The 27252-nt window shown below is 42.7% G+C and overlaps 1 protein-coding gene across 1 annotated transcript in view; it reads right to left on the bottom strand.

The window, feature by feature from the left end:
- Window positions 1-825: 825 nt before the first annotated feature.
- The window catches only part of LOC307269118 (regulator of G-protein signaling 12-like), a 43473-nt gene continuing 17046 nt past the window's right edge, over window positions 826-27252 (bottom strand). Inside the window, exons 4-19 of the mRNA XM_080051959.1 lie at window positions 19359-19380; window positions 17971-18003; window positions 16566-16735; window positions 15548-15640; window positions 14834-14977; window positions 13718-13900; window positions 12850-13000; window positions 11701-11798; window positions 11041-11226; window positions 10326-10399; window positions 10105-10231; window positions 9588-9684; window positions 9242-9300; window positions 8622-8730; window positions 7817-8362; window positions 826-2395 (exon numbers count right to left, since the gene is read on the bottom strand). Coding sequence (XP_079908085.1) covers window positions 2109-2395; window positions 7817-8362; window positions 8622-8730; window positions 9242-9300; window positions 9588-9684; window positions 10105-10231; window positions 10326-10399; window positions 11041-11226; window positions 11701-11798; window positions 12850-13000; window positions 13718-13900; window positions 14834-14977; window positions 15548-15640; window positions 16566-16735; window positions 17971-18003; window positions 19359-19380 — 2379 coding nt within the window. The 3' untranslated portion in view covers window positions 826-2108. The remainder of the gene's footprint in view (window positions 2396-7816; window positions 8363-8621; window positions 8731-9241; window positions 9301-9587; window positions 9685-10104; window positions 10232-10325; window positions 10400-11040; window positions 11227-11700; window positions 11799-12849; window positions 13001-13717; window positions 13901-14833; window positions 14978-15547; window positions 15641-16565; window positions 16736-17970; window positions 18004-19358; window positions 19381-27252) is intronic.

The raw sequence follows: 27252 nt of genomic DNA on the forward strand, positions 1-27252 counted from the left end.
AAACCTCTAATTTCCACCAGCTGTTAGAATCACTCTCCAGATTCTGAGCTAAGAATACAAAAGAGTGGTCCGCACATTGTAGCATGGCCACATTAGTGACAAATCCACAGGTGTGTGCGTGTGTGTGTGTGTGCGTGTGTGTGTGTGCGTGTGTGCAACTTCTGCAGAAAGGAAAATTAAACGGAACCTCAACATGAAATTGCTGGATTTCTAAATGTCCTTGCTTTTTTTTAGTATGTATGTGTGTGTGTGTGTGTGTGTGTGTGTGTGTGTGTGTGTGTGTGTGTGTGTGTGTGTGTGTGTGTGTGTGTGTGTGTGTGTGTGCGTGTGTGTATGTGGTTGTGGGTGTGTGTGTGTGTGTGTGTGTGTGTGTGTGTGTGTGTGTGTGTGTGTGTGTGTGTGTGGGTGGGTGGGTGGGTGGGTGTGGGTGAGTGTGTTTCCAAACAAGAAATTGTTCAACTAATAAGACACCCACACTGTTAATTATTACCCACACTTAGCAAACACATTTAGCTGGCCAAATATGCCAAGGAGAGGAGAATTCGGGGCTGTGGCGGTTGTCTTACACAAGACTTTGGGTTATAAACTTGCAACAAAGGAGTATTCTTTTCCTTTTACACATTGGAGCAGAGGCCAGGGTCGGTGTGGATGTCCCAGCTGTCAGCAGAAAACAGCAGAATTGTGTAAAAAAAAACGTAATAAGAAATGAAAAAGCAGTCAGTTTGTTTTGTTAGAATCACAGCCATCAAAAGCTTTTTTTTTTTAATCACTCAACATTTGGACAACCTCAAAAAGCACAGAAGCAGGAAGTACAGGCAAATAAAGGTAACATCATGTAGTCATCTGTTGAAAGACAGGAAGAAGATTTAAACAGGAAATAGTTCAATATACAAGACAAATATGTGGAATTTTTTGTTGCTTTCCCCTTTTGATCCTTAAAAACACAGTCCTGCCTCGCACATGGTCCAGCAAAAAGTAGGTACCACTTTTTCTTAAAGGGCAAGTAGTTTGACAAAAAAATAAAAAAATAAAATTAGCTTTAGCTTTCAACTGCATCTCACAACCTCCCCCCTTGTGATTAAACGCTCATTAAATGGGAAATAAATTAAACTCATACCATTTGGAAATACTTCAGAGATCAGTTGGATATTTAAAAAGGTGATTAAGTCACTGGATTTAAAGGTGCACTATGCAAATTTTGATGCGTCAGACAAGTAAACATTTTCTATGGTATATCTAAGGTCATAAGTGATTAATAAACATTCCTTGCGGGAAAATTGTATCCCTGGAGCACTGTTCGAAGTTGGAAAGCTACCTTCAAAGTTACGGTTTCACTGTTGTTTACAGCAGCAGGGCCCACAGTTTTGTTTACAAACATATACGTTCAGTACTCTAGTCTTCCTTTTGGTTCCAGGTTCCTCAAAATAATCTTCTTTTGATGTATGATGATATAATTAATAAATACTTTTAGAATAGCATGTAGAGATAATACGTTTTGTAAACTAACTGCAGGCTCTTCAAATGTAAACAAATCCCCCTCCCAATAAACTGCATAGTGCACCTTTAAGATATTTTTGTCAAACTTTATGAAGTCTCCATAGTTTGTAATCAACAGCTTAATTAATGGTTAATCCTTTTGGCTGGTGTACACATTGTTCGCTAACATAAATTACTCTTGATGGCTTATTACAACTTAAAAAAACTGTTTAAAACTGATGCCTAATTAGAAACTTGTACCCCAAAAGTTCATTTCAGGCTTCTTCCATTGTTGTCTTCATTCAGTCTAACCTGGCTCATATGAAGAGTTCATTGTTAAACTATACATCATAACAAAAACATATCACTGTCCAAAAAATTACAACCAGTACTAGAAAATAAATCAACAAAAATACGCCAGAAGAATCCATAACAAATCCATAACAAATATACAATATCTATCACCATAATATTGATTTAGATTTTTGTTTTTTTGGAGTGTTAATTCATCGACAGCTTTTGTACATGCAGCTAATAGCTCATCGTTTGACTAGTTCCCTTTTTTCAGAAGACAGTGTGCCTCAGCAGGCTTTTTAAAGTGCAGCAGTGGGTGGGTGGGTGGTTGTCCCTTTTCAGACCACAGTGGCCTTGTACAGGTCTGTCTTGCAGTCCTGGCCCTCTGGAGGGTTGCGGTTGTTGCCGGCGTTGTGGGGCGTCGGGCCGCTCCTCATCTTGCTCTGGCACTGCCTCAGCTCGGCCACGTAGCCCTGGAAGCTCAGGCTGAGCTCCGGGTCGGGTTTCTCCAGGGCGCTACCCCCCTCCTCCTCCAGATGCACCCCCTCCACGTCCATCACCTCCTGGGTCGACGGGGCGGCTTCGCTGGGCGATTTGGCCATGTTGCTCGGGTCTTTTCTTCCATCTGAAAAAGAAAAGGCATTTTTTCAATAACAAGCAAACACTAAAAATGAAAGATTAGAGATTAGATTAGAGTTGGTTTGTCACAACTACTAACTCTCCTCATTTCACATGTTAATCTGATCCATTGCTTGTATGACATGTTTTGATTTCTGCAGCTTTAAACAAGCAAACAACAGTCAAACAGTGTTCATTCTACTCACAGTTGCTAAAAAAACACTATTTTAAATAACAGGGACTAAACTTGGATACAGAAAAACACAATCATACTTGGCCTTCACTTCACCTTAGTGCATCTTTGACTCATGCTCTTACAAGCGACCGAGCATTGACTCTGCATTATACTGCGCCATGGCCATACGCCAAGCAGCATGACGACATGGAGGGAAGATATAAGAACTGGAAACTGCTTTCACCCCCATGTGACGTGGGTGCATATGCATTGTTGTAATTTAACAACGCTCTAATGGACACATCCAGCCAAATATGTTTGTATAATCTGACAATTGTATAGTTGTGTAATGTGGACAGCTGTGTTGTCAAGACAAACTTGATGACATAACTGCTGCTGCTCATACTTGCCCGCTTGCCAGATCATGGAAAAGAACCAAATGAAATTGGATGAAATCAGTGCCCGGTGTTGTCACATGTGGTGTATTTCAACATAACTTCTTGTTCTTCACTTCAGACAATTCACAGCTGCATGGGCTCATCACCCCCTCCCCCCATCACCATCTCCCCGAACACAAGTTAAAAGCTTTGAAAAATCCCATCTAAAGGTGGAGTCTGCAATTCTGCAGAACGCTTGTTGACAAAATAGTTTTTTTGTCAGTATCAGTGAATATCTCCTCACGATCCAATACGATCCCGCGCTTAAAAGTGTCAATACACAGCCTAGGCTCTGTAAACTGGTATGTTAACAAAGGGTCCACCATAGCTAGCAACATGCCTGTTTACAGGCTGTGTATAAACCCTGGATTTTGTGATCGTGAGGAGATATTCACTGATTTTGACAAAAAGCGATTCTGACAAGCTTTCTCGAGAATCGTCGACTCCACCTGCAGCAAAGTATTAAAAATCCCAATTAAAGAAGGCGTGACTTGCATTAGGACTTCTGCATTCCCCCATTACGTCTCATGTAGGTGCACCCGTGGGGCAGAAAAACCCAAACTTTCTGGTACGGGGGCATTCATGGTTATATATAGGCATCATAACTATGAAGTTTGGTCTTTTCAGCCCTACGAGTGCACTACCATTTCAACTGTCCACTTCTCCTGTGAACCCTGCGGCCCCCGTGGACTCTAAACACAGAGGCCCCTGCTCACTCAAGCACACGGCCTCTCTTCACTCTGTTGACTGTGACTCACTGATGTTTCCACCCAGATGTAAACACAGCCCTGTGAGCTCCAACAGCTGACCTTATGCAGACCCTCGGCACAACAACTACAGGACAACTTAAAACTACCTGTGTTTGTGCCACCCAAAAGTTCAAAGAACTTTCCAACAACTGCCGTGGTCTTGGTCTAAAGACTAGAGTCGTGCCACTGAATTTGGTGTAGCAATATGCAAGACATTGGTTAAAATTATATATGAATGAAACATAAACGTACATAGCAGGGTTTTTAAATCAGGATGTAATGAATTGACGCTGGTATGCAGAGCTGTTAGATGACGCATTGTGATGAAGTGGGGTTTTTGAACTAAACTAATATGTCAACATATTAACTCTACCCCACTCTCTATTTTGTTTCCAAACCTGGGGATCCCCTAAGTTAAGTTCCCGGAATCCATAGTGACGTCCATCCCATTAACATGTCACTAGTTTCTATACAAAAACGTTGTGTAAACTCTGAGTATTTTTTGTGTTAAAATATTAGACTCAGGGCAGGGTTATGTTGCTATGGTTAAAACATGCCTTATTTTGCTTTGGTGCAATATTTTCATATGGATCAATGTTTAACCCTAACTAACCCAGCCTGCCTTGTCTGGTAGCTAAGACCCCAGTAGAGTAAGTGTTTTTTTTATCCTCAATTACCCACACAACTTCATCATACATGTTGTCAATGTTCGAGCCTTCTAACTCCACTGTAATATACACAAGTGATGTGTCGTTTAAAATGGCCAACCACCTCAACATGAACTTGCTGGATTTCTAAATTACCTTGATTTTATGTATTCTGTGTGTGTGTGTGTGTGTGTGTGTGTGTGTGTGTGCAGACTAAAGTGAATACCCAATGCAATGACTTCCAACCAGAGTTACACTGTATGATGTCGCCCCCTAGTGGTCATCCTAATCCCTTCCGTCCAAGCCCACGTATCTCCAGTTGACTATCAGCTGGTGGGGGGAATTGATAAGAGCCATAATTAAGAAGTAACCAGGCTAGAATAGAGCAGTGGTTCTCTGCATACAGACCACAGCCATTCTGCTTTTGGTTTAAACACTTCAATACGGTCTTATTTACACGGTAAATTAATAGAGTGAACTGACTGCAGAAATACTCTTAGTACTACAGACCTCGCTATAGAACCCCTGTTTTAGATGCAAATGCTTATAATGGTATCAGGGATTTATTTTTTTAAATTGCAATAGATTAATGTGCAGACATTTCAATATGTGCCTTTAAAATGTGAAGTCAGCAGCTATTCTGGAGAATTCTGAAAGAATCCAGTGTTAATACACAGCCTAGGCTCTGTAAACAGGCATGTTGCTAGCTATAGTGGGCCCCCTTTGTTTACATACCAGTTTAGCGAGCCTAGGCTGTGTATTGACACCAGATTGTCTTTACTGTGCACACACAGTATGGAGAGGTAGCAGATCACGAGGAGATATTCACTGATAACAAGCGTTCTCCAGAATCGCTGACTCCACCTTTAATGCATTACCTAATATAGTTTGCTACTTAACCCAAAATAGTATACATTTTAAATCTGCTTCCTTTTTACAGCACTTTTTTTATGCACAATAAGTGTCATGTAGGTTTACAATCAAACTGAAATGAGGAACATGGCGATCCACCTCTGCACCAATTATATCTTTTTCCGTGGCACAGCAGAGGGCGTCAGTTTAACAGTAACGCAGACACTGCAGGGGGGGGGGGGGGACGTCTGCCAACCACTGAAATCAAGCACGACTGACACAGGAAAAAGCTAGAGAGAGCCATCATTAACTTGTGTGGGCTTTTTCAGTGGGCGTTGTGTGTCTCAAACACATTATTAAGCCCCTGTGAGGTTGACTTCTTCCTCCCAAATTCCAATGTAAAAACTTCAAAAAGTCACAGTGGAGGCGTGTGGAATCAGTGCTGTATTTCTGTGTGGGAGAGAAAGAGAGAGAGAGAGAGAGAGAGAGAGAGAGAGAGAGAGAGAGAGAGAGAGAGAGAGAGAGAGAGAGAAATAGCCTGGGGAGATAGATAAGACCCAAATAGTGACAGTTACTATCCATCTCTAGCGCAGTCAACTGGTGAATAAGGTTACCATGGCGCCCGGTGGTGGTGGGAAGAAGAATGGATGCTGTTGCACTTAGCAACCAGAAAAAAATGGGTAGAGCAAGTCTGTGTAGATAGATGGATAGATATTGTACCGGCTTACAACATTAAAAGCCTGGCTGTTGTTAATACAAGGCAGTGAGGTAGGAGTGAATATGTTTACGTGCCCTTTCCATAAAGTGCTTTGAAGATGCTCATCAGATCTCTGTACTGCGGTATGGAAAACCACACGTCGATCGTGATTATCTCTTGGTTCTGCGCAGTTTCACCGTCTTTCTTCCCTGGGATTTTATTCTTCAAAGCCGAGACTCAAAACCCGTTTTCTCCTAATTGGATATGTGAACACAGTAAGCTCTTGTTTGAAAGCAACTGAAGCAACAACAAAAAAAAACACCATCACCGTTAATAAATCAACTGCACCACATGACTGTTAACCGTTAAATCATTGAAACATCAACACTGGAGGACTGGGGACAAATGACAAAAGTGAAGACAGCAAACCAAAAAATTTAATCCACCACCCGATCTTGCAGTTTGCACCGATATGAACCACACCACCAGGGCAAGCTTTGAACAACACAGGAGACGGACTCCATGCCACGGTTAAAGCTACACACACACAACAGAGCAGTGACCCCCCACTGAAAAACCCATTAAAAAAAGCTGGTAGGCCAACGTTGAATAAGACAGCACAAACAAAAGCCACAATCACATGAAGTAGAAAACACACACACACACACACAGTGAGCGGCGACACATTCACAAGCGCACACAGAAAAGTACACTAAAGAGCGGAGGAAGCCACTAGACCAAATGAAAGGCAGAGCTACAGTATGGAGAGAACGGGAGGAGGACATGCGGAGGTGGAGAGAGAGATGGCGTCGGTGTTGATGGGAGGGAAAACTAAAATCACAAACGTGTAAAAAGACAGACCAAGGTGATTTCCAACACTAACATTTATTAGATCTACTCAATCACAGGTACAGAGGAATTTATTGGCAGTGATTATCTACAACAGGCATCTAGAGAGAGAGAGAGAGAGGGAGGAATGAATGACACAGATGAAAAATGACAGGCATATTCAACAATGTCACCGGCATCGAGGAGCACTTGACTAATTATTTTCCCCATTGCTCAAATTGGCCACCATTAAATGACTCTCCAGTTTTAGAGGATTGCGAAAAAGCAAGCTTCTTGACATTGTTGAATAGCTATCAACTACAGGTGGTGGGATGATGGGCAATACAGCATTTGTTTAGCCATGACTGTTGAGCATTCGTACGAACAAAACTGTAAAACAATTTGGTGGGTCTGGTTTTGCAACAATGTCCACTTAAATTGTAGATGAACCCATAATGCCAGTAAACAGCCACTAATCGCATCACCGTCAATTGTTCAGTTGTGCTGAACTGAATCTCCAGGCACAGCATTCACAGACTACAGTACTGTCAAATATTCATGCTAACTAGTATGCATTATGCATTTATTATTCATATTCATCAGTTACATCTCATCCACCCAAAACTAAAAAATTATCTAAAATATTGAAACTGGAATAAAGTTATCCCAGTCATGACAGGCAAACCCAATTATTTGTGGTGTGGGAAAGTGGCATCCAAGTAAACATTACTCACTGAACAAAAATATACACATCACTATTTACAGGTTGATTATGGAGTGCAATTTCGATCACACACATGCTTTGCTTGAGTTTTAAGAAAAAAACAGATCCATGATTGAAATGATTGGCAAACTGAGAAAGAGGAGTCAATATCAATTTGTCATTTAAAGTGCATCAGAGTCAGTGTAGAAGGAGTTTTTTTTCTATATATACGTATATATATCTGGGGGTGATTGAGCGCACACATGCACATACGACACACACGCAATCACACTGGGGGAAGAAGTGTTTTTTTTTTTTAGTTACGCTATAGTAGAAATACCTGAAGTGGCCTTTGCGTCGGAGGAGTGGGGGCAGGGGGGCGGCGGGGTGAAGTTGGCCTCCAGCAGGCTGCCCTCTAGGGACGGCATGGGGGAAGGCGACTGGGGCATCAGGGTGCTGTTGGGGCTGCTGATGTCCCCTTCCCCCACCAGGGTGAGGTCTGCGTGGATGTCCTCCTCCACGGTGCGGAGGGCCGGCCGTGTGTCCAGGGGCCGCGAGATGGGGGAGAGGTGGCTGCCAAAGGTGGTGTGTCGAGGTGGGGGCATGAGGCACCGCCTGGGCCCCGCCGAGTGTCCGTTAGCGCTGGAGCTAAGAGAAGAGTCCAGGCTCTCAGACCGCTGGCCTGAGTGGAGGGCCCCCCCGCGCGAGGAGGAAGAGAGGCCGTTCTCCCGCGGAGGTTTGAGGGAGTCTGGAGTGGAGCAGGCCAGGTGGTTGGGAGGTTGGGTCAGCCGCAGGAATTCGGGAAGGACCAGGTCTTCTTTGTTCAAGAGGCCGCGCTGGTCGTTGGCTCGGGCGCTCTGGGCCCGGCTCAGGAGCTCAAAGAATTCTAGGGGGGGAAAAAGAAGAAGAAAAAAAGATCAAAAAAGTTCCCTCGCTTTTAAACTTTACAAACAAGCAACACCTGGAGGAATAGGATTAGTAGGGTTTCAACATGCAGCATTGAAAGAAAAGGAAAAAAATAAACAAATAACCCTCCACAGTCCACAAAGCTGCCAAAGATATCAGTTAGTCCTGAGGCAAAGCAAAGCTAAGAAATCCACCAAGTTAAAAATGATAAATAAATAAAGAGTAAAAGGGGGATTTACCTTCAGCTTCATCTATATTAATCTTTTTCTGTTTTCTCTTTGCCCCTGGGAGTGCTGAGTCCGTTCCACTTGCTCTCACCAAGTCCTTTGGTGTTGACCTCTCATCTCCCTGCAGATGCAACAATGACAATGCACTCTGTTAGGGGAGGGAGGGAGGGATGAGGAGGGAGGGGGGTCGCAATGGGGGGGAGGGGCTAAGCATGAGCTGCCAAGCACACTACTGAGCTGAGTGTCCAGATTTACTGAGACCCTCATTGTGAAGATGAGCCTGGTCCATCTGTCCGCTCCAAATCTGTGTCTTTGACTGACCTTTGCTAGCATCTAGACCCCGTACACTCCGTGCCATAACTCAAGCATTGAGAAATATATATGAGCAAGTGAGTGAGTGAGTGAGTGAGTCAGCCACAGGAAGTGTTAGGGCAAAGAATACCAAAAAAAAAATAACAAAAGAATCAGGAAATAACACACCAATTTAAAGCTTGTCAAAGCCATAAATGGATGACGCCGAATGGTTGCAGAAGCAGCACAGCAGTAGAAAAAAAAGGGCAAAACAAAACACCACATCTGGACCTTTTAGCAAGCGTGTTGGTGTGAGAAATGAAGATGGCGTGAGCACTTACCGCAGCAGAGAAACTCCGGGTTGGAGGATGGCCCTTTGAGGAGGCAGACTTTGTTTTGTCTATTTGAAGGATAGAGAGAGAGAGATAGAGAGAGAGAGAGAGAGAGAGAGAGATGTTCATTAAAGATTCAACAGGTTGAGAAATTGATGAGGAGAGAGCGAGTCAGCGAGTAAGGGAAAGGGGGGGGGACACTTCAGACATGATTGACTTGTTCTGCAATGCCCTTGAAAATGTTAATCAGTGTAATCACAGAGGTGGACAAGATTGAAGGGGCAAACTTCTCCCATCCATTTTAAATGCATTTTTCTTCAGGAGGACATTTTGGGTGTGTGACAGTGTCTCTTACCTTTGCCTGAAGCTGTGTCTGCTCGATCCAACACAACTCGCAGGCCATCCAGACTGGATATGGGGGCGCCTAGGTCCAACGGCTCAGTTTCTCCACTCTGAAACAAAACAACATTTTGATGTTTAGTGTGTTACGGGCTTCACCTGTTGTGCAGAATTCTGAAAAGTGTCCATGTTTCTCTTTGAGTTCCTGGGCCTTATTATATACACCATCTTCCTGCTCTCTGCTCTACTGTATATAATATAGTTATAATGGCTGGAAAAGCCACGGGACTAAAATAAATTCTCATCTGGCAGGGCTAAGGGGAGGAGTAAAAGTGTGTGCATGTTTTTGGAGTGTCGTCATTGCTTAATTATAGCCCTGGTGTTCCCTCTACCAAAGGCTGGTCTGAGTCAGAGGGCTAAACCACTGTGTAGAGAGAGAGAGAGGGAGAGATGGAAAAAGGATGTGGTCTCTCTCCACCCTCCCCTGACCATCATAATGCTCCACCCTGTGGCGTGCACACACACACACTTACTACTTTGGCCACGAGGTCGCTGAGGTGGAGGCCGTATTTGGCCACCACAGGACGCAGGACCTCAGCGACTGGCTTGGTGGGTTTGGCCTTCAGCCCCACAGAGCGGTTGATGGGCACCAGGTCCAGGCTAGGAGAGCAAGAAAGAGAGAAAGTGACCTTAAGTATCGATAGTAAAATGAAACTCCATATTCAAAAAGAAAAGTCCAAAAGATCATTCTTACCGAAACAAGGTCCGCTTCTCCAGTCTTAACTCTCGTGAGCTGAGGGTCATGCAGTCTTGGTCCAACACCAAAGGCTAGGATGAAAATAAAGAGGAATGAAACGACACAAACTCCAATCACCACACATCATAACATCTTCATGGAGTTAAGCATTGGACATATTCTCCACTTTATTCCTCTGTAACACTCTCAATTCAGTTTGGTTGAATTCAGACTTTTTTCAGTTAAAAGGTGGAGTCTGCGTTTCTATATCTGTACTGTGTGTGCTCTGAAAGAAAATGTGTTGTTAATACACAACCCACAAAGTATACGGGCATGTGGCTAGCCACGGTGGTGGGCTCTCTTTGTTTACATACCAGTTTACAGAGCTTAGACTGTGTATTAAGAAAACTCGCTTTATTTTCAGCGCGCACACACAGTACGGACAGGTAGCATATCGTCAAAGTCAATATTCGCTGATTTTGACAATAAGGGATTTAGACCACAATCATTCTCCAGAATCGACCTTCAAGTTGTTATACAATGAATCTTCAGAAAGTAGAACCTGTTTAAAGGACAGGGAAAAACTAGCAGAGGGATTCTTCACTTTTACAGTGTTTGTGTTCTTAAAAAAAAAAAAAGAGTATTTACAAAATGTAAAAACTAGCAGAGGGGTTGGGTCAATTCATCCATGTGCTTTGTGAAGCTACTAGCAGCAGATAGGTAGCTGGCTGACCTTCTCCCCTCCCACCAGGAAGAGGTCCACAGCAGCGATGTTGACCCTGATGTTGTGACACAGGTCCTGGAGGATTTCCCTGATGGAGGCGCCGGGCCGCAGAGTGACTGAAGAGCAGGAGCCGTCAGCCAGCATCACGCTGCAGTGTTTGGGGCTACGCTCCCACACCGAGTGGCGGTTATCAGACTGTGGATACATCATTTAAGAAAAATTATTAACACTTTTGTTTTCAAAGATCAATCGTTATTTTCAACAACAACAACAACAAAAACATCCCAAACTGTTCATAGTTCTCTTTATTTTAATTTCATTTCTTTATTGTATTGTGTCGGTATGTGTGTCCATATATATGCAGTGGAAATGTTTCACACTAAATGCCAATAAAAGATAAGTAGGTAAAACTAAGAATAAAAGGCTGAATTAAGCAAGAGGGTCTGGGGTTATGAAGTGGCTTTCAGGTGTTCAGTAAATATATATATTCAGTTGTAAATGTAGCCTCAGTCTCTTTACCTTGCGAGTTATGCCATACATAAAACATAAAATGATTGGGCTGACAGGTATAAAAAAAAAAAATAATAATCAACTCTTTGCTATCTGCTATTACAATGGTTGCACCAGACATTCTGTGTTGCCATGGTGACATGTCCAAAGGAATCTCACCTCAATCTTGCCAGCGGAGCAGGAAGGTGTCATTTCAACGCTGGTACCGGAGGACAAAGAGCCCTGGGATTCCCTCCGTCCATTATTGCCCCAGTAGTCTGCACAAAACAGCACAGAGAGGGCGAGTAATACACACAGTTAGAGAGATGTTTTCACAATACTCATACGTCAGAGGCACAATATGTAAAAGCAAGACAGTTTCAAGCCACTACATGACTAATAAACAATGATTTTTGATTTATGGCTGTGGTTTTGTTTCCACAAAATCTTGGCAAGGCAAAAAGGTGTGTCATCAAACAGGAGATCTGTGAATGAACAGTGCGCTTCTGGGTAAATATAGGTGCAGCTGCATTCAGCCAGAAGGTATTCAAGTTAAAGCAGGTGTGAAATTTTGATGCATTTTTCTTTAATCGATTGAACATGTTAAAATAATACAAACACAAAGTAAAACATGTTAGCGATCAAAAAGGAAACAAATGGGATAACTCGGCGACATATAAACAACTCCTATAATATTTTTTATGTTCAAAAGGGGTAGGAAGAAGTTGAACACTTGTCTGTTCCTACCCCCTCTTCAGCTTAATATAAAATATATCTAAAAATATTGCTAATTGAGACAATGACAATATGTCCAATTATTGACTGAAACTTGTGATATGATTGATTTACAAACAAAAGACAACAGAAAATGATCAGTATTGTATTTCAAATCATAAAATAACATTTTGGTTAATTAATGCAGCCTTTTAAAAGAGAAGATTTGAAGCAATTTTATGATATTATAACACCCAAAGACAAAACAAAAGTTTCACATCACCATACTAGTCTTATCTGGCTATTTTGCCACCTTAAAAAAAAAACTCTTTCTGGATATTATTTCAGTTTGCCAGGATGCCAGAGAAAATGTGTTTTTGTGCCAGTGTATATCTGCAGTGAGTGTGTGGGATCGTTTGCTGACAGCAGGGCAGCTGTGTTTTCTACACGCCCCCCTCCTCCGCTTGTAGCTCACGGCAACACGGGAGCTGGCAGCGACTGTCTGGTGTGTCTGGTTCAAGGACACATAGTCGCATTGGAACTTTGTTTTGTTGCTAAAGCAGCTGGGATGTTGGTGAGTGGATGGCAACAAGCTTGTTTAAAACATTTCCTTACCGAGGTTAATGTCTCCGATGTCCTTCTTCTTGGGGCCTTTACCAAAGCTCCTGTTGCGGGACCAGGAGAAGAAGATGCCGCGCTTCTTGTCTGCGCTCTCGTCCCTGCCTTCCTCGTTCGGTGACCTTCCTGACCTCTGCTTTCTGGCTTCCTATTGGTTAGAGAATAAAGAAAGAAAGAACTTAAGAACTGCACTGATAAGCAAGGTAAAAAATGCTAGGTTTTTAGGAACAAATCGTACTTTTTTCATGATGCCAAACGACCACTAGTTGAAGCTACCTTTTTGTATGTTCTTGATTAGGGTGATGTTGTTATACATAAATAAGGTTCATCACCAACAGCAGGGCCTTAACTCATCACTGTACGCTGTACTCCAAAATTAACTGGCCTTCTCTTTTAATGAGGCGACTTTGTCTCTGGTATTTTTTTAATCTACAAGGCGATTTTAGGTAAACTTCCTTGTAATATGTCATTGTATATGTTCCCGAAAATGTGTCTCCCTTATGACTACTCAAAAAAAGGCTTTTAAGTTTTTGCACCCTCTTCCTTGAATAGCCTGCAGAAGGAGCTCAAACTTCAAGCCCTAGTGACTCTTAATACATGTATAGCCGTTCTTAAGAGTTTGTTAAGTCAGACTCCATTGGAAATTGCAAATGTTTTAATCCATCCTTTTAATGTATTTTTCTCAATTGCACTTAAGGTGCGTTTTGAACTTGTATTTGGTCTTGTGTGTTATGTTGTAACTGTTACTGTGTACTGCTGGCCAGGTCTCTCTTGCGAAAGAGATTTTGATCTAATTAAGACTAACCGCTGTTAACTTAAGGATATAAATAAAGAATAAATGTCAGACAAAACGTAACAGTGGCACCTTTTTGGGAGTGGAGAGTGTAGAGCGGTCAGAGCTGGCGCTGTGTTTGGAGGGCGCTGGACTGCAGGGGATCTGGTACGGGTCGGGCAGGGATCGTCCGTCCACCTCCGCCCTCATACACTCCTGGTACAGGGAGGACTTGAGGAAGCGCGAGTAGCTGTCGAACTTCATCAGGTTAAAGATCTAAGGGGGGGGAAGAGAGACAAGTATTGTGAGCAAACAAACAGCAAAAGCAGATGTAGAACTCACAGAGAGAGACATATAGGGTCAAAAATAAAGAGAGTGAGGAGGAGAAAATGAAGCAGACACAAGGGAGAGGAAACTACTACTGTTAACATATGCTCCCAGCTTATGTTATGACAGGTGTCCCAACAGTTTAACATTTCATCATGTTGGTGTGCACGCTGAAAATCAACAGATCTGTGACTGCGTGTGTCTATGTGTCTATGTGTGAGCAGTGTTCTCTGCCGTGGGCGTGGGCCAGTTTGTGTTTATCTCTGTGTTAAAGGCTCAGAGCCCTTTTAGTAAACAGACACAGATGGCCACTGAGAAAGAACCCAATATGCTGGTGCATAACAGTGTGACACACACACACACGCACGCACACAAACACACACACACACAAACAAACCATTCCTTCTACATTTGATCTTCAGAAGGTCTGAGTAAACCAAAGACATAAAAAAGTTGAAATAATCGTGGCAGCAACATCTTATTGATCAACCTGGCTTAAAGGTGGAGTCAGTGATTCTGGAGAAAGGCTTGTTGTCAAAATGAATACTGTCTAAATCAGTGAATATCTCTTAATGATCCGCTACTGGTCTGTACCGTGTGTGAACGAAAGAAGAAAAAAATCCAGTATTAATACACAGCCTAGGCTCTGTAAACTGGCATAATGCTAGATACGGTGGGGCCCACTTGTTTACATAAAAGCCTAGGCTGAGTATTAACACCGGATTTTTTTTTCAGTGCACACAGTACAGACAGTTAGTAGATGATGAGAAGATAGTCAGTGATTTTGACAAAAAAGTGACTTTGACAATTCTCCAGAATGGCTTACCCCACCTTTAAGAGAGAGCTGACTACTACTGTATGCATGTATGCTGCTGCTAGTACCTGGAGCTGCTGTGTCTTGAACATGTCCGTCCGTGGGGAGGTGAGGACGTCGTCGGCCAGCTGGGCCTGGCTGTCAATGTTGACCGGCATGGTGGCCTTACTGGACAGGAAGCTGTTGTAGATCTCTCCCGCTCTCTGGGACAGCTGCACGACAGAGTTTTATTTTTATGATGGTTATTTCAATGTCATTGGCTATTAATCTAAAGCAGGTTGACCCTTTGATATTAGTGGCTCTAATTCTGTGCTATAAATTTGAGCGCCTCAAGATAAATTGAATTAGTGGGAATGGAGATGATGAAAAAATATCTTCAACACAAAATGACTTGATGTTCACCAATCGTTCCTTCTACTTATCGTTTTACCCCTTTGGGCAGCTTACATTTTTTATAATTAAGAAATTTGAGAAGGGAAGAATAACGTGGGCTCTGTGAGGAGACGTCACACACAGGCAGACTTTATTTTCATTTAATTAGATTTTAGACAAAAAAGAATGTGAATCCCTTCTGTTAAGGAAATTCATTTATTCAGTGTGTGTTTTTAGCAATGGGGGAAAAAAACAAAAGCTTAAGCTTGGGATAAACCATAAAGATCTGAGGACTTCAGATTCAAACATTTACACACATGACACAGTATATTCTGGTCCATACACAGACTATATAATCCCCTATACAAAGGCTCTGGCTGCATGTGTAGCTCCATACTAGGGGGACTTACCTGCTTTTTATCAGTTGCAGGGACATGACTGAAGTATTCACAGGCCTGCCAGAACAAGATATTCTCCTCACTGAATTCTTTCTTGAGAAATTCCTGTGGAGAGACACACAGTGAGAGGGGTTTACTATAGGATCTCAAACTGGGGATCATCTTATTATCCTTGTACTGCTGCCGCTGTTATTGTTGTGACCAGTAGTGAGAAAGAAAACGATTGGATGTTGTGTTATGAACAAGATGGTGGTGTGTGTGTGTGTGTGTGTGTGTGTGTGTGTGTGTGTGTGTGTGTGTGTGTGTGTGTGTGTGTGTGTGTGTGTGTGTGTGTGTGTGTGTGTGTGTGTGTGTGTGTGAGAGTGTTTGTGTGGGCGCAGGATATCGTAGGCGAGTGCTGCTTTGTGAGGTGGTTGTTGGAAGTTGAGGAGGAGTGAGGTGGTTGTGGGTTGCCAGGACTTAATGTTGAGCCTTCCTGAAGGTGTTTTGGGCTGAATTCAAAGACACATCTTTTATGTGGGAGGTAGGTTAACATAAATGGAACGCCTGCCTGTGCTTGCCAATATTGAGAACTGATTCCAAATTCAGAAATGACAGAGCATAAATCTGTCTATAAGTGGTTACACTCAGAAAAGTCCCGAAAAACCTGTGTGATACAGCAAAACCAGATGACTGCATAAAATAAATGTAATTTAATGTAATGCATGAAGCAATGTGGTCTGACATGACTAAGCATTTACTGCGGTATTGTACAAGAACTCTTGTGTTTTTAATCCCTCAGCGATAATGGTCCATCGCCCGCTAAGGGAAAGAGCACAAGTAAAAACTTAAGAGAATAGTCAGTATTATCTGGGTAGAGATGCAGTAGTTTTGCTTCAAAAATATTACCTGCCAAAACAATCATATCCAAACACACAACCCAACTGCTCACACACTTTGTTAACCATGACACTTCATGTAAGCAGTTTTTTCCCCTCACACATTTGGTGAAGAACTTCTTGGTGAGTATATTCAACTTTTTTGTTCTTACCGAGAAGTATCGCACGCCCACAGGGTCCTGGAGGAGGCGCTCGAAGCAGGCCGCCCAGCTGGCCACGCGCTGCTCGGGGTGGCCTCTCCGACTGCCTGCTCCTGGGAGGCTGCCATTACTGTTCAGACTGCTCTGGCTGCAGCAGCCCTGTAGCTGCACTCCACTGTAGTCTGCAAGAGGGGAGAGAGAGAGAGAGCACAACACAGAGCTTAGAGAGAGGGCTACAGTGTTAAAGGGTTAATCTTAGACAGAGCTGCTCTCCCATGTGCCTTCTCAACCTTCCAAAAAATCTATTTGGGTTTAAGCATTTTTTTTTTTTAATTTTTTGAGTAGGCAAACTGAATGCTAAAATATTATACATGGAGGAGACGAGAGCTTTTTTAAAGACTCTAGCCTTTCTAGGATTTTTGTTGAAAGTTTAAGCAAGAAAGCAGGCAAAACTAATGCTAGATTGATCTAACTAATGTCACTTTGAAGTCTCGCTACAATCTCTCCAACTAGAGGACATGTTTGTGTACAGGAAATACTTAAGACAAATCATTTGTATTGTCAGCCATTTCATAAAGAGTCTTGAGTCTGTTGGGAGTAAAGAGGGGGAGGGACCTCTGATTTAAAACAATCTAGGGACAGTGGGGAGCCAATAGGTGCACTTTAACTGCACTTGAGATCATTCCAAACAGACAATGGAATAGACTATCAAGTGAAGGCCAAGGGGGTTTGAAAGGAGAGCTAATGGCTCTTTACTGTAACCTTTTGGGACACCTCTCAACAGTGAATGTTGCACAACCGCTGAATGTCAAAGTTCAAAACGTTTTATAAAGGGATGTTTCAAGGAGCCTCCAACAAAGAGACACAGCAGATGCCACTTAGCTGGGAGGAGAGGAGCAGAAGAAAGGAAGAGAAGAAGAAGGAGGAGAGAGCAATTGCCATGCCTGCTTTTTGCAAGAGACTTTGGGCTTATTTTTTAAAATTGCTTACAAGTATTGGCGGTCCCGGGTTGCAGTTATTTGAGCTTGTTTCAAAAGTGCAGGGACTTGCTGGCCATGCATTAAATAAAGGTTGCGTTAATTTTATAATCCGAACAAAGGAAGCCTAGTATTTATCCCTTCTTACAATGAGTATGATATAGGAAGCTGAGTGATTTCAGAAGTCACATTGTCACGTTGCTGATAAAATTCCCTTATTATTATTGCAGAGACTGACATGATGAACCTCATTATTAGGATGTGTATAACATGGATGTGTATACTGTATATATGCTATTTGCAATTGTTGAAGAAATGGTCGCTTCTTTTGGGCTGGTTTTTATAAGCCTGGTTTGCTTGTAAAGATCTGGTAACCCTGGAAGAGAGTGGGTTGGGATCCAGGGAACTATATAGCGGGGCTTGGTGGGCCTGCACCATACCTTCTATCATGGCAGCAGATGGCCACTTTACAGCTGTGGGACGACCAAGCATGAGGGGGTGCAAAGTTAAAAAGAGAAAGAAAAAAAACAAAAGGGGTGACAGCAGAAAACAGATAGCTTTTGTCATTCTGCTGAGAGTGGACGGGTTGGCACGGGCAACAGGTATTAGCTGAGCGTATACCTCTGCTTTATAGAGAACTGAAATGTTAGCTAGGTCAGGTAAGACCATAGCTTTATATTCATAGCGCCACTACGCAAGAGGTAGGGATGGACTGACAAAAGTAGGTGCAGTTCCACTGTGGCGTTGTGAAATACAAAGCAGTGTAAATAGTACATGACATCAGTAAAAGCTTTACAAGGAATGTCTTTCAGATTGCGACTGAGGTGGCCTCTACGTGACCTTTCAAAAACCTAGTTTATCCGAGTTTCTAAGATTTTGAAAAATTTACAGTATATTTTTTAATCTATAACAATTAATAAACAGTAAAATAATGAAAATTAGTAAAACATTTCTATATTACTATTCTATATATACATTTCTAGAACAATTTTAACACTGTGGAAAGGGTTCCTTTAACACCAATTCAGGGTGGAACCGAATACTTTAAGACTCCAAAATGTACTCTGTGGTCATAGCAACTGGCAATTAAGACTAACTGGATCTGTAGATGTGTCATCGAGAATAAATTGAAAAAAGTATTACAATCTGAGAGGCTGGTTTCCTCCTGTGTCAATGATATTTACTGTCTCAAATTCCCTGACAATCCACTTGTTTGGACTTGGTTTTAATGCATTAGGACTAAAGGCTTGGAGGTGGATCAGTGTTTACCACATAGAGCGTGGTCGTTGTTAATGAGATGGCTTTGGAAAGCAAACAGCCCTGTGTGCATGTCTGATCCACATCGTTAGTAAAAAAGGAGCGGGGATGAACCCTCCTTTAACTGCAGCCTTGCTCAGCCTTTTAGCCAACGTTATTAAAAAGAGCCATGAAAGAGGGGACCAGAAAGCACGCATTGCACGCTACTCCTGACTGTAACGCAAAAACTCGCTTAACAAACATCCTTTGTTAACGGGGGCATGCTGCCAACAGTGCATACATCATCCTCACAAAGTATTTTTATCGCGTGTCCTACCGCCAATCCGCTTTTTATCAGTGCATTTTATTGACTAAGTTCTGTGTTGAGGGTTGAAGCAGAAAAATGGCTGGACAAGATCAAAACATTTCCCTCAGTTAGCTTAACAGGCAACATTAACAAAAGTGTGATTTCATTTGGTTTTAAGAGTTGTCCCAATATAGAGATGCTATTCTTCCCTACATTATATCAAATAGTCGTGTGTAGAATTAGATAGAGGTTTATCTAAAGTAGTAAAAAAGGAAGTTTACTCACCACCATCGGAGGAAGCAGCAGACTGAAAGAGAACAAAGAGAGACATCAGTGAGAGGCTGCCCTCATGACCTCGTGCGCTCACACAAGGGACTGGCGACTGCAATGATAGCAGTGTCTCTTCAGGCATCCCAGCAGTCCCTCTGTGGTGTGTGTGCGAGCGTGAGTGTCCTTGTGTTGTGGACATGAGAGTGTGTGTCTATGGTAAAAGGGTTGGATCTTGGGTTTACTTGCATAAGACTATTCATTTGTAAGTGGGTGGACCACACACAGCTGTTCACACCTCCACACCAAGACCCCACCCACCCCCTCATTTAACGTTACACACACACACACACACACACACACACACACACACACACACACACACACACACACACACACACACACACACACACACACACACACACACACACACACACACACACACACACACACACACACACACACACACACACACACACACACACACACACACACCTCAAACTCCCTTTAAAGGCCTGTCCCAAAGTGAGAACCGGCCAAAAATGTCCTCATTCTTAAGGTCTAAAACTCAAATTGGTTCTCAAAAATATAACTGAACAAGTTAACACACACACACACACACACACACACACACACACAACCCTGAACGTGTGCATTCCTGCTAACGGCAGTCACAAAGATCAGAGCTCATCAAGGCTGAGCTAGTTGAGAGGGCCATCACCACAGTAATGGTCCCTCTTTTCACTTGCTAATTCAAGTAGCGAGTGGTTTATTCATGTGTTAGATGAATGGTTTGAATAAAAGGCAAACAACCAAAGCACCCCTTGCGGGGCATGAAAATTGCAAATTTCCCAGTGACAACTTTCCATAATTCGGTGTAATTATAGCCAAGAAACAATGCTAAATAAAGAATAAAAAAAAACGGGTTTTAGGCTGGGACAACAAATACTGTATTGTACTGGCAATGATACAATCAGCCTAAACATTTGGGCTTCTGAAAAACCTGTTAGGGTAATTCTGGTTAGGCTAATAAAGGAAAGGGATTTGAAGCCCTAAACTCTGAGGCTGTTGTCGCAAATGTATTTAAATGCAGGGGAGGATAGAAGAGGCGGGCTTGGTCCAAGAACACTCGAGAATAAATCGGTGCGTTGGAGGATTCGTCTGAAAAAGGGGGGAGACTATTTCCAGAAGAGTGTCTTCTTAGCCGCCACTTCAAAGTGTGAATTTTCCTAGGCTGATGATACGTCTAAACGGAGGCTCTTATTGTCAGGCTGGTGACATGGTGAGAGGAGCACTGCATAGAGTTTGTGCTTTTAAGTAGAATCACATTAGGGACTGGTTGAGCTGAAATATTATAAGATGAAAATGAACCAACATTATGCACTTTCGCAGGGCTAATTTTTGGAAGTGAAACATATGATCATGGTATCACATGCCTGAAAATTCATAGTATAACTTCTAAAGTGGTTGTGTTTTGTAGTTAAATGTTCCTGTTTTTAAAGGAATAGTTCAACATTTTTAATTTTTAGCTTTTTGCCTCACTTAGTGTTTGAGTTAAGCTAACCTTGGGCGTCCTTTGCCCATTTCTATATAAAATGTTTTACTCAAAGTTAAAGGAATGGTTTCTGTCGTCTTTTCCTGACCCATAGTGAGGCAAAAAGCAAAACATTTATCATGTTGAACTATTCCTTTAACTTGGTCAAGTAGCCATAGAACAAGCCCAGACAGCCCACTCTATTTGTATTTTGTTGATGGCCGTGTGAAGGCAAGAGAGATGTGACCGGACCACGCTTTATGAGCAATGCTGTGACACTTTTGTTCCATTTTTGGATTGACCACATGTGAAAACTCTATCAGACATATACTGCTAACCCACTAAATGTGTATCTCTGCAGGCTCTTTACAACTGTGCTGCTTCTGAGTCAAACCCCTGTATCGTCGACACCCAAAAAGCCAGCCCTTCTGTGGCGGTTAGCGTGTGTACAGTAATCATGGGTGGGTTCTAGCATGAGGACCGTCATGAAGCCCAAACAGAACAGAACACCCACGCCATCTGTCTGTCTTTTTTAAGCTCTAAAAGCAGCTAAACCTCAAACCTTAAATATATACAGTGTTACGACTGTGGTTCGCTTAAAAAGAACGAGACAGACAGAACACAATATGACGTAGCTTTCTTTTTTTTAGATCGTTTTTCAACAAACAAAAGGTCTCCAAGCTGAAACTTTAACGTTTTTGAATGGGTGCATTCAATACTGTCCATACTTTGGAGTCAAAACTAATTTTGAAAATTTCAATCAATCAATCAATATCCTTTGTTTAACCAGGTAAAATTCATTGAGATTAAATGTCTTTTCCAAGAATGACCGGGCCAAGATTATACTTCTAAAAGGTGAAAAATTAGATAGACATCCATTTCCTGTGAGAGCCGAACTAGCGAAGAGAGAGAGTGATACAAAACATAAAAATTAATGCCTTCTTGACACACACACATATGATGTAATATCTCATATCTTGAAGCTTGTGTCAGAGGAGAATTAAGTGGATGACAAATATGTCATACGTCGCTGCTTAAGCCGGCTGAAGCCTGTAAGTGAATGGAAATGTTGCCACATTATTCCAAGGAATTGATTTAAGATCCTACTCACATCATCAAATGGTGCGACAAGAGATTATTGACGATGATGATCCTTGGCTACAAATCTGTAGACTAATTAATGACTAATCGTAAAATTATTTTTCTCAAATAAGATAAAACAATGATGACGTCTAACTCCTGTAGAAGATGAGCAGGTAGAGCTGTCAGATATGGGATGTGTGTGTGTGTGTGTGTGTGTGTGTGGGTGTTTGCGAGGCCATAGGGGACCACACACACACACACACCGCTGTGTGTTCCACAACTTGTTTTTGCTTCCTTGCCCTAAAGTCCACAACAATGAGGCTGAATTGCTGACCCAGGCACACCATCACGTCTTGTCCACACACACTCCCTTCCTCTGTTCACACCTCTGGGGTGACAAGAGAGCCGGTCTAACCATGGGTGGCTGTGAAGCACTACGAGTTCTGATCCCTTTTCATTTAAAAAGGCAGAGCTGCAGAGATCCCATTTAGCTGCTCTAGTCCGTGTTGTTGTTTTTTTATCAACTAAATGGACAACATCCCAATTCAAAGTCCCAGTAAATCCCTCTGGCTCTGAGCGGAGCATGGATTTGAAAAGGCTCTTCCAGCTTCAGTGTGGCCGTCTGGTATCCCAGGACACCACATGCTGAAGGAATGTAAGATGATCACACACCGACCACTGATTCATGTGTATTACAGAAGTGAGCAACCACCACAAGAAACACACACACACTTTCACCACAGTTGGATGAGTTGAAGGTTACAAATCTCCCAAATGTTAATGTCACCGGTTAACACCGCTCTAACAGTGTAATTCTAGTTTTTTAAAAGTTAATAAAAAAAAATGATTTTAGGCTTGCGTAGGCATGTTCCTTTACTCTGAAACTGTCGTTCAACCCTTTCCCACAGCCAGATTAAAAAATAGCTTCTTTCAAACTTTTACACAAGTCAAGGTTGATTCTAGCACCCAGAAAACAAACAGGCACCAGTCCTCTGCCGCTTTCAAACAGCTGTTCTGAGTGGGAGAGAGAGAGGGAGAGAGAGAGACCAGCCGCAAAGACGGAGATAAATGAGAAAAACAGCTGACCGAACAAAAGGATTCTCCCGGCTTCGTACTCGCTCGCTCGGCAAACCACAGTTTACTTACAGAGTTGAAGTTCCAGGTCCTCTTGAAGGAAAGTCTCTTTTTGAGACTCATTGTTCCCTAAGTCTGGCAACACAGGCAGGCAGCACACAGACAGTCTGTGTGTGTGTGTGTGAGAACGCATACCTGAACATTCCCCACCCAAAAACTCCGCAAACCGTGTCTGTACAAGTTGGAGAGGGGGAGAAAGAGAGAGAGGGAGGGAGAGAGAGAGAGAGAGAGAGAGAGACAAGAGGAAATTTGACAAGGCACCGGACAGAATGAGAGACGGAGGGGAGGGTGAGAGGGAGGAAATATAGATTCCCTTACTCCAAAGCTGTTGCCATGCCAACCCTAACCTGACAATGCATACAGTCCTATGCCACAGTGGCATCAAGGAATCAGATGAATTAACCTCTTCCTCTATCCCCTTAATAAACACACACACACACACACACACACACACACACACACACACACACACACACACACACACACACACACACACACACACACACACACCATGACAAAACCACAATGCCCCCCCCCCTCCCCTTGTCTCCAGTTTGGGCACTCTCCCTTTGCTCGAAAGAGGGAAGAAATACAGTTTAAAATGAAACCAGATGAATTTTTTGTCTAATCAAAATAAAAAGTTTGGTAGGCCACACGTTGAACTCTGAGCTCTGTATCCGCTGTTGCAGAGGCAGCGTTCCCTTACGCCAGACCCCCCCCCCCTCCCCCAATAGTAATAATTCTATCAAGCGTTTTCTTGGCTTTCTTTGCTTGCAATTGAGCTCATGTACCAGAAAAAGAAAATTGTTGTATTCTGGCATCATTCCCCTCGTCTCTCCGCAGCAGCACTGTGCCTCCGCATTTCTGGCAAATCTCAAACAATCAGCACGGCCGGCAGTTTCTGAAACCTACTATTATTCTGAAAGCATGGGTGGCTCTTTCCTGAGGCTTCCCCGGGCCGTGGCAAATGAGCGAGCATTCTTTGGACTTCATTTTGCCGTAAATAATGGATGAGATACAGTGTTTATTAACAGCCCGGATTTCACGGTAGATTTCTCCAGTTTAATTTGATTTTATTCATGGTCTATCACTTTGGAAAATTGGACGTGTGTCATATGTGCGTGGCTGTGTGGAAGGTTTGGTTTCTGGGCAAACAAACACACGCTACAATGTACAATGTGTCCAATGGCCCTGAAATGTACAATGCGGTGAAGTAAAAATTCACAATTCTGGATGGTCTCTCCACAAAGGTTTTCATATCTTGCAGCCGGTTGCATAGCCTGGTCCAACCAGACCATCGTACTTCATTTCATTTGTACAGAAGGTCTGGAAGTGCTGTAATTGGCAAACGTTCACTCACTTGGAGGCGGGTGTCTGTTGAAGTTTAAAACTATTGGATCTTGCCAGTGCCACTCTGGATTAGCCAAACCAATCGCATAACGTTTGGTCGTCACATGTGTCAAGAGCCGGCTTCTGACGGTGCGTTCCAGTTGAACAGGGAACTCGGAAATTTCCGACTTCACTACATATTGTGGTCTTTGAATCTACCGGTACCTGGCAACAGTAACTTGCTAGAGCCTAACGTTTAGTTATTTGGACGAGAAAGGTTGTCGGCGTCCATACTTTCGCGAGCAGATGCACTGGAACACAGACAGGTCGGAACTCGGAACTACCATGTCGGAAATCTCCGAGCTCCGAGTATAAAGGAACGCAGCATTCAACTGAAACTAGAGCGTGACTTCGACGTCATCGTTCTCAGCCACTCGCTCTGTTCGCTGATTGGACGGCTGTAGATTTTCCTGAGAAAACTGAGAAATTGAAATTTGAGCGGAAGTAGGTAGGCAGGCGGAGCCAGGCTACCGGTTGCATGCTTTCAGATAAAAATCAGCCATGCAGTAATGACAGCCTATGGTGCTAAGCTGAGTCATCCACAAATGTGTTCACAAAATCACAGGACACACATAGGACAGTAAACTTCTGCCTTTGAGGTTCTTATTTTGACCTTTGACCTACCTGAGGCAGCAACCAGGTGAGCACATCTACAAGCACATAACACCAGCATGTTGGAACTCTTCCATCTAAAATGCCTAAAGGAAAATATTTTTTCTATCTAATTTTTTCCATAGTTTTGTGTTGCCAACTGTAAAAACGGTGTCCCCTGCCACTAAAGTTAATAGTACAGTTTTTTAAACATTTCTAGATGGGCTATACGGGGACACTGAGCACTGCTTGTCACAAGAAGACTTCACTAATTGCATGTCAAGTTCTCCACCAGGCAATCTTCTTGAACGAAAGGCGGAACATAATCGAGGCCCGCTATCTGCGGCAGACGACAAGCCATTCCCTGAAAATAACATCAAAACACAGCAACTTCCTTTGAGGGAGAAAAAAGGGCGAGGGTGCGGTGGCTGATAAGATGGAAGAGACATATTTTTGTGTGGGAGAGAGGGAAGCAGAGAGAATCATGAAACTCTTCTCTGACAATGTGGAAGTTAGAAATAGCGTATGTAGACGACCTTGTGTTTGATTTAGGTCATTTTCAGGAGAGGGATCCAGTGTTTTCTTTTTTACTGCGGGAAATCTTGTTTGTCACAGCAAAATCTCTCTGTCCCATTAGCAGGGATGCTAATGTGATACTTCAGGGACCAGGAATGGGTAACAACATAAACACAAGTAACTTCCCCATAGATTTCCTATCTGCGTTATTATGTCTGCAGATCGAGGGGCTGGGAAACACTATATTGAGTCCAGTTACACGACCACACTATTTTCATGGTCTGATTTTGCACACAACAAATGAAGAACATTTTAATATGTGACTTAAAGTCATGCTGCGATAAGGAATCCTATTTTTGTCTCACGACTGAGCCTTAAAGATAATGCCAGAAGTGTAATTACACCTCACTTATGATCTAATTGAGTTTCACATGATCTTGTCTTATTTTCCCTCTCTCTGAAAAACGGCAAAAGTAGAAAGGGTGAGCTATGGGCAACTCAACACAAATCCTTTTTGGTTTCATTCATATACATACTCAACTGAACAGTGGTTTGCAATTTATTTGACAGTTTCAGATGTACGGAAATAGTAACCGTTTGTCTAATGGCAAATTCCAAATTCTGAACCAACATTAAGCCAATCAATTCTATTGTAAATAGATTTATTTGTGAAAAAAAATCTAACAAAAGTGTTTTTCTATTACAAATAGGGACCTTTAATTAAACATAACAATAAATCTGGATGTAGAGTCCAGATACGTGCTGAAGAGACTTTTTAAGTGTAATCCCAATGGTTTACATAGGGGTTGTTTTTAGTGCTGTTAAAGACCTGGGTGATTTGCATGCTAACAGGGGGGGGGTATTGCCACAATGCGTTTCATCTCTTAATCTCCCTGATCAGTGGTAAACTAATGCCTGTTCCTCAACTCTAACCGGTTAACCACAGCAGATGGGTACGGCTCTGCTCCTCTCTGGATTAAAGTAGCATTACTATGAGTTGTTAAGCGCTGCCTGTTGGTGTGTGTGTGTGTGTGTGTGTGTGTGTGTGTGTATGTGTGTGTGTGTGTGACAGGGAGTACTAGCATTCCTCTGCAAACGGAGATGTTTACCCTTTTCCCTTTGCTGCCCTACTTCTTGCGGAGTAAGGAACGAAGCGCTTCTGACAAAATCATAATTAGTCTTTTCCATTGAAAGAGCACAATGTAAACTTTGATCTCTTAAACTGCGTTGACTCTGCCTGAACCTGTACAGCTCATTATACGTCACTCCACCGTGAAGCCTACAAAGCATGATGCATGACAACCCATGACACTGACTCCCTTTGCTGTGTTGAAATACTGACAACAAGAGATAGGAAACCAACAAAATACATTGATTTACAAGACACAGCTGAGCCGTGCATAAGTAGAATAAGTACAGAGAGGGGAAACTAGAACCAGTGACCACGACCCCTCCCAATCGCAATTTATTATCAGAGAAAGGGCTACGCTCACATGAGCCTGGAGGGTTTGAGGTGGCCAAACCACATAAGATGCCACCACACCCTGTAACCGCTCTCTTTTCTCTTCCATAAAAAACACCAGAAAAATGGACTTTCCAACCTGAAACGTGAGACTTATAATTAGCCCTGTTAGCCCCCCTCCCTGTTTTTCCACCAAACTTACT

The sequence above is a fragment of the Ammodytes marinus genome, assembly GCF_949987685.1.
Source record: "Ammodytes marinus genome assembly, chromosome: 23".
Lineage (NCBI taxonomy): Eukaryota > Metazoa > Chordata > Actinopteri > Uranoscopiformes > Ammodytidae > Ammodytes > Ammodytes marinus.